Source organism: Rana temporaria, chromosome 5 (assembly GCF_905171775.1).
Source record: "Rana temporaria chromosome 5, aRanTem1.1, whole genome shotgun sequence".
NCBI lineage: Eukaryota > Metazoa > Chordata > Amphibia > Anura > Ranidae > Rana > Rana temporaria.
Window position 1 is genome coordinate 13,284,534 of NC_053493.1, and position 22,643 is coordinate 13,307,176.

The 22,643-nt window shown below is 46.1% G+C and overlaps 1 protein-coding gene across 1 annotated transcript in view; it reads right to left on the reverse strand.

Moving 5' to 3' along the window:
* OBSCN (obscurin, cytoskeletal calmodulin and titin-interacting RhoGEF) overlaps nt 1-22,643 on the reverse strand; it is a 640,872-nt gene that overhangs the window by 170,769 nt on the left and 447,460 nt on the right. Inside the window, exons 98-99 of the mRNA XM_040354276.1 lie at nt 21,212-21,341; nt 20,929-21,034 (exon numbers count right to left, since the gene is read on the reverse strand). Of these exons, the coding sequence (XP_040210210.1) occupies nt 20,929-21,034; nt 21,212-21,341 (236 nt within the window). The remainder of the gene's footprint in view (nt 1-20,928; nt 21,035-21,211; nt 21,342-22,643) is intronic.

Here is a 22,643-nt window from a genome sequence, read left to right on the forward strand (position 1 = left end):
TTTTCTGCAGGTGGCGCTCATCTCCAGTGGCAATGCAGGTGGAGGAGGAAGTTGAGAGGAACCTAGGGCCAGATTCACATAGAACTGCGGCGGCGTAACGTATCGTAGATACGTTACACCGCCGCAAGTTTTCATTGCAAGTGCCTGATTCACAAAGCACTTGCGATGAAAACTACGCTGGCAGCCTCCGGCGCAAGGCGGGCCAATTCAAATGGGCGTGTGCCATTTATATTAGGCGCGCTCCCGCGCCGGACCTACTGCGCATGCTCAGTTTCGCAATTCCCGTCGTGCTTTGCGCGCCGTGACGTAATTTTTTCGAACGGCGACGTGCGTAGCGTACTTCTGTATTCCCGGACGTGTTACGCAAACGACGTTAAATTTTCAATTTCGACGCGGGAACGACGGCCATACTTTTTTTTTTAATTCAATACTTTTTTTTATTATTTCCATACAATTACAAGTAAAAATTTACAAATCCATTCTTTTTATATACTTAGTGCATTTTATGTGCATACAAAACAATAAAAAATAAAAAAAAATTATTGCAACAATAAAAAATGACCATGCATCCCATTCCCCCCCCCCCCTCCCCTCGCCTCCCTCCCTCCCTCCTATCTTACTTTTAAAGTGCATTCACGTTTTTAATTCCATTCTTTTCCTTAGATTTTTCTTTGCCCATTTTCCCTGATTTAAAGTGAGCGGCCTATTTTACGTAACCAGTGCTCCCATATTGCCTTAAATTTTTTGAGGTTACCCCTTCTAATCCATGTTCCTCTTTCCTTCCCAATTGTGCTATTCATTACATTGACCCATTCCTCTACTGTGGGTGGATTTTGTGCTTGCCATTTTTGTGCTATTAATTTCCTCGCCTGAAACAGGCATCTTATAACTGCTTCTAATGTATCCCTCTGCCCCGTTCTCTCCTCAATGCATCCTAAAAGGCAAACCCTAGCTTCAAGTTCCAATGCAACACTAAAGGTTGCATTTATAATATCCAAAATTTTTACCCAATATCTATGCAATTTTGGACATTTCCACATCATGTGGATAAGGTCCCCTGTATTTTGACATCTGGGACATTTATCATCCAGCTTCCATCCAAATCCATATAGTTTCTTTGGGGTATAATAAACCCTGTGTATGAGGAATAAATGGGAGACCCGTTGTGACGGGGCTAGTGAGACCCTTGTCCCTAGTTCCAATATCCTGTCCCATTGGTCGTTCGTTAAAGGTCCAATGTCCTCCTCCCATCTCTGTTTGTTCCTGCTCAGCTTCTCTTTTCCTATTAGCTGATCACTGATCTGTTCATATAATTCTGAGATAAGACCTTTCAGAACCCCCGTCTTGATTAGTCTTTGGAGATGCATGAGCTTTTGCCAGCTTATCGGCTGTAATTTAAATTGGGCTTGTAGTGCGTGTCTCCCCTGTAAGTAGGTAAAAAACATGGAGTTTGGGATGCTATATTTACTACTTAACTCTGAGAAAGGTTTTAATGTGCACCCTGGGCCAAATCCACAGCCAGCGGCGCAAAATAAGTTTTTTCTAACTTATGTCATTTAAGTTACGGCGCCCTAAGTTGGTGTCGTAATTGCCGTATCCACAGCGCATTTGCGCCCAAAAGTGCGCCTGCCGTAACGTAAATTCGGAGGCGTAAGGCGGGGTTATGGCAAGTGGGAAGGAAGTGGGCGTGCTTCATTGTAATGAGCCGTGACCCCATGCAAATGAAGGTCCGGCCGTACTGCGCATGCGCGCACGAATCTGCTGCTCACTGCGCATGTGCAGAACTTTGCTTGGCGCAATCAGTGAGATAGGTAAAAGGCCAAGTGTACTTAGTTTGAGGATCGCACTGTGCTTAACTAGCTCCAGTCAAACACACTTCATTTGCAAAAGTATTTCCCTGTGTTCCCTTCCATGAGCAATTTGCTTCTGCTCTTAGTTTGTCAGTGTTTGTTGGTAAGTTGTGTTTGATAGAGAAGTGTTGGAGGAGTAGTAGATAGTAGTTGTTGTTTGTTTGTGATAAGTGTAATTTTTGTTTGATTGTTTCTGCTAATTTTTTTGTTTGTTTTTTTTCTGCTTGAATTTAGTGTTTGGTTTTTGTGTGTTTGTATTTGACTTTGTAGTAGCTGTCTGCTTGTGTGTGTATTTTTGTGTGTTTGTCCTGTTTGGCTTCTTGTTGCTGGGTGGTGTCTGTGATGGCCCCCAAACGCAGGAAGCTGAATTTTTCACATGTTGAAAAGCAAATCCTAGCCAGGTATGTCATACAATATGGAAGATATCTACATGGGCCTGATAGCCGGAACACCTCCCCGGCCCAAAGGAAGAGGATCTATGCCAAAATAACAGATCACATAAATGCGGCGGGGGGAGGGGAGACGAGAACCCCCGCTGGCATTAAGAAAAAGATCAATGATCTGAGGAGCGTGGTCCGCAATAAGGTGGCCAAGCTCACTGCGCATAGGAGGGGCACTGGAGGAGGGGGACCATGCCCCATCCGGCTGACTGAGGAGGAATGGGCAGTGGCCCGGTGTTTCGAGCCAGAGCAGGTGGTGGGCCTGCCTGGTTATCAGTCTGATGTTCCTGTGAGGCCAGGTAAGGTTTTTATTTTTTTTATTTGGTGATTAGCATGTGTGGGTGGGGGAAGGGAAGATGTGCCAAGTGTGTGGATCCTCAAACCTGTGATTGTTTGGTGTCTTCCACAGATGACCAGGAGATTGCTGGGCCATCAGGCCAGGCTGCTGCACCACCCCAAAGACAGGAGGCTGCTGAGGAGTCCCCAGGGGAGGGGAGTGGCCAAACCTCCCCTCATGAGGAGGCTGAGGGGGAGGAGGATGAGGGGGAGGAGGATGAGGGGGAGGAGGAAGAAGATCTCCAGATTGGCCGGGAAATAATTATTGCCACAGATCTGATGACCTTTGACGATACCCTTGAGGCTAGCCTTGAGGCTCCCCCAGAGGCTCCCCTTGAGGCTACCCCAGAGGCTCCCCTTGAGGCTACCCCAGAGGCTACCCCAGAGGATCCCCCAGAGGCTGGCACCAGTCAGGCCACCATCAGGGGTAGCCCCTCCCACTCCTCCCACAACATGCCGCAACCCACAAGGGTCACTCTATCCCCTCCTACCTGGCCACAAGCCTCAGGGGCAGGCAGGATGGCGACCCAGGACACCAGGGTGGGGTCTGAGCATATGCCGGCCAGTCTGCTGAGGGACAATGCCAAGCAGACCCGCAGTCTGGGTGACATCAAAAAAACTATGGCCAAGATGGAGCACAGCCTGGATGTAATGAGGGAGTCACTCAGTGATGTGGCCACCAATTCATTGGGTGTCATCACCTGTTTGTGGTCCCTGCATACCGCCACAACAGGCGTGGGCCAGGAGGTGACTGCCCTCACCCGGGCTGTGCAGGACAACACCCGGGCTGTGCAGGAGAACACACGGGCTGGCCAGGCCAATACGGCTGCCATCACTGCCTGCCTGACCAGGATAGCAGTGGCCTTGGAGGGCAGGCCAGCCGGAGGTCAGACACCAGGGGAGGCTCCTCCCTCCCCTGCTCCCCCCCCCAATGAAGATACTCCCTCCCCTGCTCCCCCCCCCAATGAAGATACTCCCTCCCCTGCTCCCCCCCCCGTGAAGATCCTCCAGGTGCCCGTGGCCGTGCCCGTGGCCGTGCCCGTGCCCCTGCCCGTGGGCAGCCTAGACAGAGCACTCGCCGCCGGACTTAAATACCAGGGGTACTTTTTTTTTTTTTTTTTTGCTTTAAAAATTTTGGTTATTATACTGTACTTATGATTTGGTTTATGTGTGTGAATGATGTGTGAATGTGGGGGGGTGGCATTCCTGACAAAATAAGGGTGTCACCCTCAGTTTTGGTGGAGAAGGGATCCCCAGGACCAGGGAGAAGTCATCCTAGGTTCCTGAATGGTGTATGAATGCACAGTGACATAATTGGAGCCGTGGCGGGGCGTTACTGCTCCCAAGTACCAAAGGGGGGGGGGGGTACTTGGATCTAATCCAATTCGATGTGCATGTGATGTGTTTGTGCTAGGGACCACAGTGGTGTGCATTCATGCATTCTCATTGTGACATAAATCATGTGCGTTTCCAGAGACAAAAACATTCTCAATGTGTCATTAAACATGTGCGTTTACTGTGCAAAGCAACATTCTCATTGTCACATAATTCATGTGCGTTTGCAGTGAAAACAAATAATAACATTGTCACATAATTCATGTGCGTTTGCATTGAAAAGAAATAATAACATTGTGACATGATTTCTGGCCATTTACTGAGAAAAGATGCCTTCTGCCAGGCGTCTCCTGGCTACTGTGCCCTCAGTAGACCGGGTAGAGTGGGCTAGGGGGGGATTGCCTGGGTGGGGGGTCAGGTCAGCACGTAAGTTAATCTCCAGTCCCCTTCTCGTTGCAAAGTTATGAAGAATGCAACAAGCCCCTATTATTTGGCACACAAAGTCTGGGGAATACAGCAGTGTACCCCCAGTCTTGTCCAGGCATCTGAAGCGGGACTTCAGCAGGCCAAAAGTACGCTCCACTACTGCCCGGGTGCGAATATGAGCCTCGTTGTAGCGTTGCTCTCCTGGGGTTTGGGGGTTCCTGAATGGGGTCATCATGTGAGGGCCCAAGGCATATCCAGAGTCACCTGGAAGGCAAAAGACAGGAGGATATTAGTCATGCATGTGCCCCATGTGATGTCTGCATCATGGGGGGGGACAGTCATACCTGACACACATGTCACTCACCAACCAGCCAGCTGTCTCCATACACGTTCTGCTCCAATTCACGTGCTATGTTGGTCTGCCTAAAGATGTAGCTGTCATGGCACGAACCTGGAAATTTGGCACATGCCAGATGAGGCCATGGGCATCCACGATTACCTGGACATTGATGGAATGCCAGTTTTTGCGATTCCTGAACAGGTGCTCTGTATCATGGGGGGGCTGTAGTGCCACATGGGTACAGTCAATGGCCCCGATGGTCCGTGGGAATCGTGCAATCTGATAGAAATCAGCCATGCTCTTCATTCGCTGGTCCTCCTGGGTGGGCTTTTCAAATTGACTGCCCATGCGTCTCAGTATTGCAGGGACAACCTGGTGCACACACCTGCTCATCGAGGACTGTACCATCCCAGCCAGACCTCCACATGTTCTCTGAAAAGACCCAGTGGCCAGAAAATGCAGGGTGGCCATAACTTTAATGTGAGCTGGCAGGGCATGGGATCGTTGGGTTGGGGTGTTCAGATCATCCTGCAGGATCCTGGTTAAGTCCAGGATGGCTTCCTGGTTAAATCTGAAGTTGCCAATGACCTCAGACGCAGTCATGCCAAAGAGATCTTGGCGTGGGCGGTATATCCTCTCCTGTGCCCTCCTCCTCCTCCTCTGTGCCCTCCTCCTTCTCTGCGCCTGTAAAGTGGCGAGTGCCGTTATAATCATTGATGGCCCTGGCATTTTGGCAGTCACAATGAAGTCAAGCAAAGAAGTGTTGGCAGCTCTTCCTAAATGGTGTTGCTTCAGCAGACCTTTACCGGGCTGGTGTAAAATTAGGGCTGCTTTTATAAAGTCTAATTTTGCTCCAGAAAACTAACAGGTGCGCACAGGGCGTTATCTACGGCGCACAGGGCGTAATCTACGGCGCACACACTTAATTTTGAGGATCGCCCTATCTCCCTCATTTGCATCTTTGCCTATCAAATAAAGCGGCGTGACTAGCGTAATTTGCGTCAGAGGATGCGCCAGAGTAATTATTTTAAGTAGGACGGAAAAACCGGATTTTTCGTTTTGAGGATCGGGCGCAAAGATACGCGCGGAGTAAAATTAGAAATCTCGAGTTAAGTCGGCGCATCTGCTTTGTGGATTTGCCCCCCTGTGTACAATTGTACCACTCTGGTTATCCCCCTTTTATCCCATTCTTTTAGTTTCCCCATGGCAAGAATTTCTTTTAAATTATTATTGTCCCATAGTGGGGAATATTCTGTTAATCCTTTATAGCCCAAAGCTAATTTTGCTGCTTGCCATATTCTTACCACCATCTTTACTGTAGGATTTTTCACCGAGAAGGAGTTAGCCTCCAAGGTCTCTATTACAGATCTATGAGGGGATCCTTTTAATATCATTTTCCCGCTTGCGTTTCCACCCCCCTCTATACTACACCCCCCCAAGTGCTGCAACTGAGCCGCCAAAAAATAACTATAAGGCCCCATACTCACGAGCAAACATGTCTGCTGAAACTGGCCCGCAGGCCAGTTTCAGCAGACATGTTTGGTCGTGTGTGGGCGCGAGCGGGCCGAATTCCAGCAAACATTTGCCCGCCGGGCCTTTTCCCAGCAGACAAATATTCCTGGACTTGTTTTAAAACAGCCCGCTGGAATTCAGCCCGCTCGGACATGTACGGTCGTCAGTACAGACCTACCGTACATGTCCAGGCGCCCGCCGTCCCTCGCATGCGTCGAATGACTTCGACGCATGCGTGGAAGCATTTTAAAGGCGGGCCGCGCACGTCGCCGCGTCATTGTCGCGGCGACACCGCGTCATCGACGCGGCGACACCGCGGACACGCCCCGCGTATTGTTTACGCGCGGACTTCTGTACGATGGTGTGTACAACCATCGTACAGAAGCCCTCTGGCAGACATGTATGGTGAAAACGGTCCGACGGACCGCTTTCACCATACATGTTTGTCCGTGTGTACCCGGCCTTAGGGTGTGGGACCGCTAATCCTCCTCTATTTATTGGTAATTGCAACGTTCGGAGACTGATCCTTGCTTTACCCTTTTTCCAGATTAGGGTCCTAAAGAGGGTCTCTATCTTTTTAAACCATCTGTTATCAATCCATACTGGGGAGTTGTGGAGTATATAGAGCAATTGTGGCATCCATATCATTTTGATTAAATTGCTGCGGCCAGCCACCGATAGTGGCAAATGTCCCCATATCTCCGCTTTGCGTTTAAATTTACCCAGAAGTGGCACTAGATTGTTGTTTATAAATTGTTCTGGGTTACATGTTACCACAATGCCTAGATACTCCATCTTCTCCCCAATTTTTAATTGAGGGATTCCCATTCCATCCATATTGCTTACCGGGTCCACTAATAAGAGTGTTGACTTTTCCCAATTTATTACTAGGCCCGAAAATCGTCCGAACGCTTCTACTGTTTGGACTGCCGTTTTAAGGGAGGTTGTGGAGTTGCCCAAAAAAAGAAGGATATCGTCCGCATAAAGTGCGACTTTTTCCTCCTCTACTCCTCTCTGAAACCCCTGTATTTCCTGTCTTGCTCTAATAGCAATCGCCAAGGGCTCAATTGCCAGGGCGAAGAGGAGGGGGGACAATGGACATCCCTGCCTCGTTCCCCTTTCCAGTTCAAACGACTGTGAAACTTCATTATTTATTTTTATTTTGGCCCTTGGGGAATTATACAGTAGCTTTATCCATTTAATAAGAGATGGACCAAACCCAGACTTCTCCAGAGCATGCCAGAGATAGTCCCACTCCAAACTATCAAAGGCCTTGGTGGCGTCCAATGATAGAATAGACCTATCTCCCATATTCTCCGTTGGAGTCTGTAAGTTTAGGTACAGCCTTCTTATGTTTATACTCGTGGACCGATTTGGAATAAATCCAGATTGATCTGGGTGTATTAATTTCTGAATATATTTGTTTATTCTCGTCGCCAATACCTTAGACAATATTTTTACATCTGAGCAAAGCAAAGATATAGGTCTGTAAGATGATGTATCTAGTTGATCCTTCCCTTCCTTCTGGAGCACTATAATAATTGCTTCCATCATTGAGGGGGTAGCCTTCCTCCTTCTAACGCCCAGTTCAGCGTTTTTAGTAATTCCGGGAGCAGTACCTCACCATATTGTTTGTAAATCTCCGCTGGCAGGCCATCTGGCCCTGGGGATTTTTGATTGGAGAGTCCTTTGACTGCCTGTTGCAATTCCAATAATGTGATTGGGGATTCCATATCATTTCTATCTTCCTCTGACAAAACTGGGGTTCCTATTCCTTTAAAGAATTCTTCCATCTGCACTTTAGCTTCCCCCTTTTTTGATCTATATAGATCTTTGTAGTAAGCTGCAAACGTGTCCACTATTGCAGATGTTTCGAATGATATCCCGCCCCCTGCCGTCCTAATTGCTGGAACTTTAGAGGGTGCCATATTAGTTTTCGCTAGGAGGGCCAAAGTATGGCCCACACTTTCCCCCTCCGAAAAAGCGCTCTGCTCCTGAAATAGACGCTTATTTTCAACTTTCTTGTTAACCACTAACTTATATTCCTGTTGCTTCTCCAACCATAATTGTTGTTTAGACAATGTTGGATTTTCTACATATTGCTTTTCAGCCTCTAGGACCTCTTCCCTGATTTTCTCCTCCCATTCCCTTGAATTTCTCTTAATCTTAGCTACCTGCTGGATCAATATACCCCTGAGAAATGCCTTTAGGGCGTCCCACACCACTCCCTCTGGCGCTGTCCCTGCGTTAAAGTCCAGGAATTCCCTTAATTTGATGCTAATTTCTTCTGGCTTCCCTATTACTTCTAGCCAGAAGGGACTTATTTTCCAATTATTTGGGGGGCATTTTTTTTCCTGTATTCAGTGACAGCACCAGGGGGGAATGATCAGAAACCCCTCTTGGGTAGTAGGATATTTTGCTAACTGACGACGGCCATACTTTAAACAGCAATACAATTGCTGAGTAAAGTTAGGGCAGGTCAAACGACGACTAACTTTGTGACGGGAAACTAGACTAGCAGTGACGTAGCGAACGCGAAAATCCGTTGGGAATTGCCGTAACGCCTAATTTGCATACCCGACGCTGGTTTACGACGCGAACTCCCCCCAGCGGCGGCCGCGGTACTGCATCCTAAGATCCGACAGTGTAAAACAATTACACCTGTCGGATCTTAGGGATATCTATGCGTAACTGGTTCTATGAATCAGTCGCATAGATAGAAACAGAGATACAACTGTGTATCAGGAGATACGCCGTCGTATCTCTTTGGTGAATCTGGCCCCTAGTTCCTCTATGGTTTTCTCTAGGCCATTTTCTCTGATTGGATGTTGGCACTCCATGTGACTTTGAAGGCCATCTGGGGTCAGGCAGAATCTTTTTAAGACCCTGGCTCCCGGGTATGGCATGGTTTTCCCGGAAACCATTTCCTTCAAATGGGTGCTGGCAACCAATGTGACTTTGGTGGCCATCTTAGGCAGAATCTTTTTAAGACCCAGGCTCCCGGATTTGGTATGGTTTTCCCGGAAACCATTTCCTCTAAATGGGTGCTGGCACTCCATGTGACATTGGTGGCCACCTTGGGTCAGGCAGAGACTTTTTAAGACCCTGGCTCCCAGGTTTGGTATGGTTTTCCCGGAAACCATTTCCTCTAAATGGGTGCTGGCACTCCATGTGACATTGGTGGCCACCTTGGGTCAGGCAGAGACTTTTTAAGACCCTGGCTCCCAGATTTGGTATGGTTTTCTCTGAACCATTTCCTCTGAATGGGTGCTGGCACTCCATGTGACTCTGGAGGCCATCTTGGGTCAGGCAGAGACTTTTTAAGACCCTGGCTCCGGGGTTTGGTATGGTTTTCTCTGAATTATTTCTTCTAGATGGGTGCTGGCACCGCATGTGACTTTGGAGGACATCTTGGGTTAGGCAGAATCTTTTTAGACCCTGGCTCCTGGGTTTGGCACGCATTTTGCATGTGACTAGTGTAGGGATAGTTCACTTGTCTGTCAGGGACAGTGCTTAGCATCAGTGAAAGGTTCTGGAGGAGTAGGGAAAGCGCAGGGACGCGCCATCCTACCTGTAAGCCTTCCTGTTTGGGTGCAGACTGGCCAGGCCTCATTCCGCTCCTCAAGACAGATGCCATCAGCACCTCTGGTCCACCACTCTACTGTTACAACTTGTGAGTACTTGTCCTGGTTAGGAATGCCTGGAGGAGCACAATCCCCGCCCCCTGTTTGTGATTGGAGAAATCATAAATCCTGCCTCTTGTGTCCAATCACTGTGCTGTGATTCGTTACAGCACAAGCTGATTTTTGGGAAGGGGGGATGTCCCTGAATGGTATTTTGGAAATGTGGTCACCCTAGTGACTGTGCTGTTCCTTCATAGATCTAGTACAATGGGTGAATGTTGTCACCTTAGGACAGGAAGTGTGTCACTGGCTGGGTAAAAAATAAAGCAGGAAAAAAAAGGTAGAAAACAAATGCAGCCACCATATCTGCCATGGGCTCTGGTAGGCTTCAATGTTTTGGGAAACCTTTGGTCGGTTGCTGTAGGTTAGTACACTCCCCTGCTTTCATTGTGTTCAATTTATACGGATACTGTTTCTAAAAAGACGGGAAGTGAGAATTGCGAATCCCACACCCAGATTAAAAACAGCAATTAATCAGTGAGTGTATTTATACTGTAAAATCAGCATGTCACAGGTGTTAGAAATGAGGAGCTGGAAGAAGCTGCCAAAATACGGAAATTTAAATATGAATACTTATATGTATGCCGTACCACAGAAGTATAAATACACACACACACAGTTTTCATCCAATTTCTAAATTGCTGCATTTGGAAATTTCAAAAGCCAATGTAAAGGAATAGTAGTTGTAAAAAAAGCACTTGTAGGTTTAATTAACTTTTTTTTGGTTAGTTCTCCTTTAAGGGTGTGTGGCAAGGGGTGTGTCCTATGCCTACATACGTTTTCTAGTAGGTGTCCCTCATTCCCGTCTCAAAATGTTGGGAGGTATGGAACTGGGAAAAGCTCTCTAATATCCAGGTACCCACAAACAGGGCCGCCATCAGGGGGGTACAGGCAGTACACCTGTAAGGGGCCCGGATGGCATCCCCCTTTTTTTTTATTATTATTATTTTTCTTGTAAGGGGTCCGGAGGTCCCCAGGGCCCTGGATGGCAACCCCCCTTTTTTTATTTATTTTTTATAAAAAAAAATGTAATATATATATATATATATATATATATATATATATATATATATATATATATATATATATATATATATTGTACAGGACGCCATGGCTGGGTCCTGGAAGGACGTTATATTTCCCCTCTGTTTGGACTGTGGTGCCTTTAAGGGAATGGAAAGGGTTAACACACCTGTGTAAGGAAGTAGTTTAAAGCAGACAGGAAGTGCAGGTGAGAGTGAAGGAGTGTAGGAGAGTCCAATGCATGGTGAATGGTGGACAAGGAAAGCTGTGGAAGCTATGAAAAGCTATGAAAAGCTGTGAAAGGACTTGGCAGTGTCCTGCCTAAAAACCTGCTACTGAAGGACTTACCTGGAAGGATTGTTTAACTGCGATAGCAGTTCTGAGCTGTACAAGTCGGTGAGACTGTTATTTCTTTTGTTTTTGCTGCTGCTAAGCCATTTAAGTTTAATAAACCATAGTTTTGATTTAAGAAGCCTGTGTCCTGCGATCAAGCTGGTCCCCCAAACATTACACTGGTGCTCGAATGCGGGCAGGACTGAATAACAGGCATAAGAAGAGGGAAAAAAAAAAAAAAAAAACGTTTTTTTTTTTTGTTGCATTGGACTTTATATTGAACTAACATTTAAAGGGACAGTACATTGAATTTATGTCCTGGGTTAAAGCTGCACAAACATTGAAAGTTGAAGCAATGGAGGAGCTAATTAAACAGCTGACCTTGGCTAACATGCAAGCGCAAACTTACCACAAAGAGGCGCTGGCTCTGCAGCAAGAAAATACTCGCCTGTTGGCGGCCCAGCAAGCGACGCAGCAAGGGGTTATGCAGGCTCAGGTGACTGCCTTAAAGGAAGCGGTGCAACAGCTGTCTCAGGTTCAGGAGCCAGCGGCTGTTGCCCCTGGCAACCAGGTGACTGTGAGGGCAAGCCATTTTCTACAGAAGTTGTCCCTGAGCGATGATGTAGAGGCATTTCTTGCTACGTTTGAGAGGACAGCGGAGAGAGAAGGATGGTCTCAGGACCAATGGGCCGGCCTCATTGCTCCTTTTCTCACTGGAGATCCTCAAAAAGCCTACTTTGACCTGCCACCAGATGATGCTAAAGACTATCAAAAGCTAAAGGCAGAAATTCTGGCTCGTCTGGGGGTGACTACGGCCGTTCGGGCCCAACGTGTACACCAATGGAAATATCGTCCAGATCGGCCACCCCGGTCTCAAATGCATGACCTGGTGCAACTAGTAAAAAAATGGCTGCAGCCTGAGGTGTTGTCTGGCCCCCAAATTGTGGAGCGGGTCGTGCTGGACCGATACCTGAGGTCCCTGCCAGATGACCTCCAACGGTGGGTCAGCCATGGAGACCCCAAAACAGCAAACCTCCTTGTTGAGATGGTGGAACGATATACAGTGGTGGAGGACCTGCTCGGACCTACCAAGCGCATAGGGCCTAGTCTGCCACGGCCTGTTCGACCAACTGCTGCCCTTCGAAAGGATGTTCCAAGGAGCCCTGGGACAAACACCCCGGAAGGCCAAGAGACACTCCCGGTACCTTCGCAGCGTTCTGTTCCTGTTCGGAGAGGAGGGGATGTACAATGTTGGCGATGTCATTCCTGGGGTCATACCCGGGCACACTGCCCACTGCAAGAGGAGCCCATGGAATGCGGGGTTCTTCGGAGGGGGTCTTTTTGTGCCCACAAAGTGTGCACCACACACCTCGACCTGGATGAGGAAAAGTTTGAGTGTGAAGTCCAAGTGAACCACCTCCCTGCCCGGGCTTTGTTGGACTCTGGAAGCATGGTAACCCTGGTTCATCCTAGAGTGATTGGGAAGATCGGTCCGGTAAGAAAAACTTTACGGGTGGTATGCATTCACGGGGACACTAGAGAGTACCCGCTCATCACGTTGTCTATCTCCTCAGCATGTGGCACTGTTACTCAAGAGGTGGGGGTGATAAAGAACTTGGTGCATGATGTTATAATAGGACGAGACTGTCCATTGTTTACAAAACTGTGGGAACAAGGAGAACAGTTCAGAGACTGGGGAGAAACTAGCCCCCCTGTTCCTGCTGCTGAGAGGGATAACCCTGAACTGCCAAACGTTAATGTGGACCCAGATGGGGAAAATGCTAATGATTGGGTTAATGGTGATGAAAGTAGTGTTGATACTATTGAGGATGTCAAGATATGTGGTCCACAGACCTACCAAAACACTAAGGGGGAGGAGCCTTTCCCACTTCAGGTAATGCTGGGGGAAGAGGATGAGGAAGTGGCCTCTACCCCTGCGCTGCCGGATTTGGGTGTTCCCCATGGGGCATTTGGGACTGCTCAGATGCAGGACCCCACTTTGGCCCATGCACGGGAACAAGTGGTAGTAGTAAATGGGGTTCCCCAAGAGCCAGGTGCGAATGAGAGGTGGCCACACTTTGCAATATATAATGAATTGCTGTATCGGGTTACCAAGGAGAGAGAAAATGTGGTAGAGCAATTGTTGGTACCCCAACAATATAGACGAAAGGTTCTGGACCTGGCCCATAACGATGTGTTAGGGGGACACCTGGGAGTTGAAAAAACGGAGGCACGGATCACCGACCGGTTTTACTGGCCAGGTCTGAAAGCAGAGGTACAGAGATACTGTGCCTCTTGTCCGACCTGTCAGTTGACCGCTCCGGTGACTCATTTTCGGAGCCCTTTGGTCCCTCTGCCCATAATTGAGGTCCCATTCGAGAGGATAGCCATGGATATAGTGGGTCCCTTGGTAAAGTCAGCTCGAGGTCACTCCTACATATTGGTGATTCTTGACTATGCCACCCGATATCCTGAGGCGCTACCCCTGCGGAATACCTCCTCAAAGGCCATTGCCCGGGAATTATTCCAGATGTTTACACGGACTGGTTTCCCCAAGGAAATACTCACAGACCAGGGTACCCCGTTTATGTCAAGGGTTATGGCCGATGTGTGTAAGCTGTTCCGGATTAAACAGCTACGCACATCGGTCTACCATCCCCAAACGGACGGGTTGGTGGAACGCTTTAATAAGACCCTTAAATCTATGCTCAAGAAAGTGGTACAAAGGGATGGGAAAGATTGGGACTGCCTGTTACCAGCTCTCCTGTTTGCTATCCGGGAAGTGCCCCAGGCCTCCACGGGTTTTTCGCCCTTTGAGTTGGTATATGGGCGGAGACCTCGCGGACTTCTTGACGTGGTTAAAGAGGAGTGGGAAAGTGAACCTGTTCAGCATAAGAGTGTCCTGGAATATGTCTCCCAAATGCAGGAAAGGATCCAAACCGTGATGCCGCTAGTCAAAGAGCATTTGCAAAAAGCCCAGGAGGCTCAACGACGGGTCTATAACAGGGCTGCTAAAATAAGGCACTTCCAAGTGGGGGATCGAGTAGCGGTACTAATTCCCACTGTGGAAAGTAAGTTCTTAGCCAGGTGGCAAGGACCCTTTGAAGTTGTGGAAAAAGTGGGAGAGGTCAATTATAGAGTCCACCAGCCAGGCAAGAGGAAACCGTATCAGATATATCATGTCAACTTGTTAAAGCCCTGGACAGACAGGGAACCGGTGACCTCCCTGGCTAGTGCAAGGCTTGAGCCACAGGTTGGGGTGGAGAGTGTCCAAGTAGCAAATACCCTATCTAAATACCAAAGTCAGCAGGCAAAGGAGTTCTTGCAGAGAAATAAAGAGAAGTTTTCAGACCTGCCGGGGCTAACTAGTGTCATAGAGCATGATATTATCACGGAACCGGGAGTCAAAGTTTTTGTCAGGCCCTACCGCATCCCAGAGGCTCAAAGGAAGGCCGTTTCAGAGGAAGTAAAGAAGATGCTGGACCTGGAGATCATTGAGGAATCGCAGAGTGAGTGGTCGAGCCCGATTGTGTTGGTACCAAAGCCCAACGGGACTCTGCGATTCTGCAATGATTTCCGGAAGCTTAATGAAGTTTCACGGTTTGATGCCTACCCCATGCCCCGGGTAGATGAACTTATTGAGAGACTAGGTCCAGCTAGGTATATCACAACATTAGACCTTACCAAGGGGTATTGGCAAATCCCATTAACTAAGGCTGCTAAAAAGAAAACTGCTTTTTCTACTCCAGAGGGGAGTTTTCAGTACAAAAGAATGCCTTTTGGACTGCAAACTGCTCCAGCCACGTTCCAGCGAGCAATGGATAGGATTTTACGACCTCATCGGGAGTATGCCTCAGTGTACTTGGACGACATAGTCATTTTTAGCAGAGACTGGGAGTCACACTTGCCCAAAGTCCAGGCAGTACTGGACTCTCTCTGGAAAGAGGGGTTTACAATAAACCCTGAAAAATGTGCTTTGGGAATGGAGGAGGTGAAATACCTGGGCTATATTGTGGGTAGAGGGGTGGTGAAACCTCAGGTCAGCAAGGTAGAGGCTATAAAGAGTTGGCCCCGCCCCCTCACAAAAAAGCAGGTTCGTGCATTCCTGGGCATGGTGGGATACTACAGGAGGTTCGTACCCAACTTTGCCACATTGGCGGCTCCATTGACCGATCTGACTAAGGGTCGGAAATCGGTCATGGTGGAGTGGAATGCAGACGCTGAGAAGGCTTTTTTGGTGCTCAAGTCAGCACTGTGCCAACACCCTGTCTTGATAGCGCCCAATTTTTCAGAAGAGTTTGTTGTCCAAACTGATGCTTCCGATGTAGGATTGGGAGCTGTGTTGTCACAGGTTGTTTGTGGTGAGGAACACCCAGTAGTCTTCCTCAGTAGAAAGTTGACACCAGCGGAGAAAAACTGCGCTATTATTGAAAGAGAGTGTCTGGCCATTAAGTGGGCTCTGGATTCCCTCAGGTATTACCTCTTGGGGAGGAAGTTTAGGCTCATTTCTGATCATGCCCCTTTAACATGGATGAGGCAGGGTAAAGGGACTAATGCCAGGATTACACGTTGGTTCCTGGCGCTCCAAGAATTTAAGTTTGTAGTGGAGCATAGGCCCGGGAGACTGCATCAAAATGCAGATGCTCTCTCCCGAGTCCATTGTTTGAGCTCCACTGTTGCCTCCACCTCCTTGGCGTTGGGGCACAGGGGGGGGATATGTACAGGACGCCATGGCTGGGTCCTGGAAGGACGTTATATTTCCCCTCTGTTTGGACTGTGGTGCCTTTAAGGGAATGGAAAGGGTTAACACACCTGTGTAAGGAAGTAGTTTAAAGCAGACAGGAAGTGCAGGTGAGAGTGAAGGAGTGTAGGAGAGTCCAATGCATGGTGAATGGTGGACAAGGAAAGCTGTGGAAGCTATGAAAAGCTATGAAAAGCTGTGAAAGGACTTGGCAGTGTCCTGCCTAAAAACCTGCTACTGAAGGACTTACCTGGAAGGACTGTTTAACTGCGATAGCAGTTCTGAGCTGTACAAGTCGGTGAGACTGTTATTTCTTTTGTTTTTGCTGCTGCTAAGCCATTTAAGTTTAATAAACCATAGTTTTGATTTAAGAAGCCTGTGTCCTGCGATCAAGCTGGTCCCCCAAACATTACAATATATATATATATTAGTGCTGTCAAACGATTAAAATTTTTAATCGCGATTAATCGCATTAATGTCATAGTTAACTCACGATTAATCGCTCTAATTTATGACGAATTTCCCCACAAATATCGCACAATTCTGCAAGTGATTATAATTTATTATCGCTGTTTTCTAGCTGATCTAAAACCATCTTTGACATAAAGGGACACTTTTGGACAATCTACAGTTTTTCAGGCAGAAAGAATAGTTTTTATTTTATAAAAGAACATGTAGGACACTGGGCAGACCACTAGGGACAAGGGGGGTGTGTATTTTTTACATACAGTACTGTAATCTATAAGATTACAGTATACTGTGTGTATTGTGTTTGTTTACTTTTTTAAATTTGGCGCCGTTCTCCGCTCCCGTGCGTCGTAACGTCGCAGGGAACGGAGCTCGGCGGCACACAGGCACTGTGAATCGAGCGAGGAGGACCCGCCGAGCGAGGAGGACCCGCCAAGCGAGGAGGACCCGCCAAGCGAGGAGGACCCGCCAAGCAAGGAGGACCCGCTCGATCACACAGCGGGGTGGCATCGCTGGATCCAGGGACAAGGTGAGTAACTTGCCTGTGAATCCAGCGAAAAGGTAAGCCGCGCCGCGCCGCTGCACACTCTGCATGTCCACCCCGAGGGCTCCTGCGTTAATCGCGCGATAAAAATATTGACGGCGTTAACATGGGTTTGCGTTAACGCCGTTAATATCGCGTTTAACGCACAGCCCTAATATATATATATATATATATATATATATATATATATATAATATATATATATATATATATTAATTAAAGGCCCCAGAGGTCCCCAGGGTCCCATATGGCAACCCCCCCTTTTTTTTTTATATAAATATATATATTTTTTTATTAAAGGGCCCAGAGATCCCCAGGGCCCCGGATAGCAACCCCCCCTTTTTTTGTATTTTTTTAAATAAAGGGCCCAGAGGTCCCCAGGGCCCCAGATGGCAACCCCCCTTTTTATATATATATATATATATATATATATATATATATATATATATTTTTTTTTTATTAAAGGGCCCAGAGGTCCCCAGGGCCCCGGATGGCTACCCCCCCTTTTTTTATAATTTTTTTCTTTATTTCTTTTTTTTGTAAAGGGCCCCCCGCTTCTCAATTTTCTCAATTAGCGGCGGCATCCCCCGCTTCTCAATTTCAGGCGGCAGCAGAATCCCCCCCCCGGTTCTCAGCTCCAGGGGGCCCATGCCTGAAGCTGTGTAAGGGGCCCCATAATTCCTGATGGCGGCCCTGCCCACAAATCAGCCTGATTGGGACTCAACTTTTGGTTCACCCATCTCTAGGCTTTGTCAGAAATCAGAAATCGCGATCGTTCATCTTGACTTTTTCGCTATAGGGAATAGCGGCTCCAGGCTGTGAGGTTCAGAGCAGGTAAGAAAGGAACTCCGAGAAGACAGAATGCAGGAACAAGCGTCTAGCAAACATCGCAATTACGTATTTGCATGCCAAAGCTTTCAACGCTAGCATAAGTCAGTGGCTTGCCGTGCATGAGACACATGGAACTGATTAGGGTATCAGTAAGCGCACAAGTAAGTTTCAAGTAGTGCTGATTAAGATGCAGTGTTCTGGAAAAGATCTTCAAGCATCTCCTCATTTACATCAAGTGCTCTCCTTCATCACAACCGAAAATGGTTGTATCACTGTGTGGCCTTCAAAAGCTTTCCAAACCTCTAATGCAGAGCGTTTGATACAACAGGAGGACCATGGTGAGGATCCAATCCATATGATAGGCAATCAGCCATAATAATTAAAGGCACTTTCCAAAAATATATCTTCATTACATGTCTGAAATGTTAGAAAATTCTAAAATCTAGGAAGTCTACAGCACGGTGAACAACCAACGAGAACATATGTGCCGGCCAAGGTCTTCTATAGTTTTGAATGCCAGGATTTATTTTAGAAATGTGCAGTTCATTTCGTTCCGAATTCGCTTTTTAACGAATTTTGACAAATTGGTTCATTACGAAAATTAAAAATTTCCGAATTTTTCTGAATTTCCAAATTTCGGAATTTTCGGAAATTCTAAATTTACGAAAATTTGGAAGTTCGGAAATTTGACATTTGAAATTCCAAAATTCAAAAAATCCAAAAATGCGAAAATCGGAGATTCGAAAATCAGAAATTTGAAAATTCCAAAATCAGAAAATTAGGTATTTCATAAAATCTGAAATTCGAAAATTCTTCCCACTGATCACCAATGTAAGGAACATTCTTCCCACTGATCACCAATGTAAGGAACATTCTTCTCACTGATCACCAATGTAAGGGACATTCTTCTCACTGATCACCAATGTAAGGAAAATTCTTCTCACTGATCACCAATGTAAGGGACATTCTTCTCACTGATCACCAATGCAAGGAACATTCTTCCCACTGATCACCAATGCAAGGAACATTCTTCCCACTGATCACCAATGTAAGGAACATTCTTCTCACTGATCACCAATGTAAGGAACATTCTTCCCACTGATCACCAATGTAAGGAACATTCTTCTCACTGATCACCAATGTAAGGAGCATTCTTCTCACTGATCACCAATGTAAGGGACATTCTTCTCACTGATCACCAATGTAAGGAACATTCTTCTCACTGATCACCAATGTAAGGAACATTCTTCCCACTGATCACCAATGTAAGGGATATTCTTCCCACTGATCACCAATGTAAGGAACATTCTTCTCACTGATCACCAATGTAAGGAACATTCTTCTCACTGATCACCAATGTAAGGAACATTCTTCTCACTGATCACCAATGTAAAGAACATTCTTCTCACTGATCACCAATGTAAGGAACATTCTTCCCACTGATCACCATGGTCCGGGTCTTAAGTGGTTAAACAGTTGCAAGTGGAATATTTCCTCTATTCCTATTCTGGCAACAACTCATCATTTTGGAGTTTCCCTCACTTTCGGTCCTGGTGGTCACAATGGTCACCTGGACAAATAAAGAGAAGAAATGTCGCCAGCTGGGGACACTAGTAGCAGTAAAAACCAAGACGAGGTTCTCACCCCTCACCACTCTATCTAATACTAAAGAAGTTAAGTCTTTAGATACACTTTAGCCGGTTGTGTGGAACTAAACATTATTTATTGCTTACATAATTTCACCCAACATCATTGGAGGATGTGTAACCATACAGTTTAGTGTGAGAAGAAACTAAAGCAATCAAGAGACCTCCAACTTAGATCGACACAAAGGGGACCAATACATTCACAATCACAACATAGCCAAAAGAAACAAGAACAGGATTCCATTTAACATTAACAGGTGAACAGGTCTGAACTAACACGTTTTATATTCACAAATGCACCAATGTTAACATACAGTATCCATATGTAACGGGAGGGCCCGTGGAACCCAGAAGCTCGTACAAAGTATGAGCCAGAACATAATGGACATTCAGAATATCTTGAAATATTACTGTTTGTTAATTCTGAACCCAACAGGTCAATTGAAAGAGCGACTCATTTAATGTGGGAACATAGACTGTTAGGGGTTAATATCGTCTGCTATTGTGATGTAAATGAACCTTAGTATGGCTCCTAAGAACCTTTCATTGTGTCATGCTAATTGACACTGTATTGTGTGAAAGTTCTATTGATGATAGATGTGTGTTGTGAGTTAGCACAGTCTAAAGGTTTAGATGTCTGAAGCCCTGTACACACGATCAGTCCATCCGATGAGAACGGACTGAAGGACCATTTCATCGGTTCACAGATGAAGCTGACTGATGGTCTGATGTGCCTACACACCATCGGTTAAAAAAACGATCGTGTCAGAACCCGGTGACGTGAAACACACAACGTGCTCTAGTGAATGGATAGGCTGCATTGTCAGTGGTGTCACTGGTCTCTAGTGAATGGATAGGCTCCATTCTCAGTGATGTCACCGGTCTATAGTGAATTGATAGGCTCCATTCTCAGTGATGTCATTGGTCTCTAGTGAATGGATAGGCTGTGAGGTCATCAGTCTCTAGTGAATGGATAGGCTGCATTCTCAGTGATGTCACCGGTCTCTAGTAAATGGATAGGCTGCATTCTCAGTGATGTCACCGGTCTCTAGTGAATGGATAGGCTCCATTCTCAGTGATGTCACCGGTCTCTAGTGAATGGATAGGCTACATTCTCAGTGAAGTCACTGGTCTCTAGTGAATGGATAGGCTCCATTCTCAGTGATGTCACCGGTCTATAGTGAATGGATAGGCTCCATTCTCAGTGATGTCACCGGTCTCTAGTGAATGGATAGGCTGCATTGTCAGTGATGTCACCGGTCTCTAGTGAATGGCTAGGCTGCATTCTCAATCCTATTTGCATTCAACTTAGTAAATGGCATTATAAAAAAAAAGTTGAACATACAGTAACCATACAATTGTAAAATAAAAAAAACATAAAAATGTAAAAACTTTAATTTTGTATGAATACATCCTTTACCTTCTATGGTGATGGTCTGGTCTCCCCTCCTCTCTTGGGTCAGTGATGCCACTGTGTGAACATTCAGTTCGGCTCCGCTACGTGAGGACCCCAGTCTGTTCGCCAACTGGAAGAAAAGAAGGTGACTTGTAATGAGCTGTACAACTTCGATATGTACATGGAGACAGAGAGGGACAGGCTATGTAGCCAGACAGTATGGGACTGAACTTATACGCAAACTTTACAGAATTTTTTTGAAATGGTTTCCCAGGTGGAGAAATAAAAGCCCACGGAAGGTCCATACCTCACATTCATAATAGCCAACGTCTTCCTTGCTGGCTTTCTTTATCACCAGGACCAGGGTTCCTGTTCTCGGCTCGCCAAACGTCTGATACTTATTAGATTCCGGCAGTAGATGTCCATCCTTGCACCATCTGAGGACATAGAAAATGTGCAAGACCAATGATTTTAGACTCAGGGGTGTCCAAACTTTTCATGGCTACATTGTATATATTACAAACATTTACCACGGACTCGATGTCCACTGGGTGCCCACGATCGTCTCACAGAGCGGCAGAACGGGGAGATGCCTATGTAAACAAGGCATTTCCCTGTTCTGCCTAGCAACATGACAGAGATCTACTGCTCCCTGTCATCGGGAGAAGTGATCTCTGTCATGTTCTAGGTAGCCCACAGTTAGAATCACTCCCTAGGACACACTTAACCCCTTCCTCGCCTCCTAGGGTTTTACCCCTTTCCCTGCCAGTGTCATTTACACAGTAATCAGTGCATTTTTATAGCACTGATCGCTGTATAAATGACAATGGTCCCAAAATAGTGTCAAAAGTGTCCGATGTGTCCGCCATAATGTCACAGTCACGATAAAAAAATTGCCATTACTAATAAAAAAAAATTTATAATAAAAATTCCAAAAAATGATCCCCCATTTTGTAGACGATATAACTTTTGAGCAAACCAATCAATCAATATATGCTTATTGCGTTTTTTTACCAAAAATATGTAGAATACGTATCGGCCTAAACTGAGGAACATTTTTTTTTTTATATATATTTTTGGGGATTTTTATTATAGCAAAAAGTCAAAAATAATTTTAATTCGATTTGTTTTCAAAATTGTCGCTCTATTTTTGTTTATAGCGCAAAAAAATAAAAAACGCAGAGGTGATCAAATACCACCAAAAAAAAAGCTCTATTTGTGGGGAAAAAGGACAACAATTTTGTTTGGGAGCCACGTCGCACGACCGCGCAATTGTCAGTTAAAGCGACACAGTGCCGAATGCTCTGGTCAGGAAGGGGGGGGGGGGGAATTTTTCCGGGGCTGAAGTGGTTAACCACTTCCAGCTCAAGCCAATTCTGGCGCTTTGCTCCTTCATGTAAAAATCATCTTTTTTTTTCTTCTAGAAAATTACTCAGAACACCCAAACATTATATATGTTTTTTTTAGCTAAGACCCTAGGGAATAAAAATGGCGGTCGTTGCAATTTTTTATGTCGCACGGCAGCGATTTTTTAAACAGATGGAAAAAAAAAAAAAACAGTAAAGTTAGCCCAATTTTTTTGTATAATGTGAAATATGATGTTAAGCTGAGTAAATAGATACCTAACATGTCATGCTTTAAAATTGCGCACACTCGTGGAATGACTCCAAACTTTAAAAAATCTCCATAGGCAACGCTTTAATTTTTTTTTTACAGGTTTCCTGTTTTGAGTTACATGG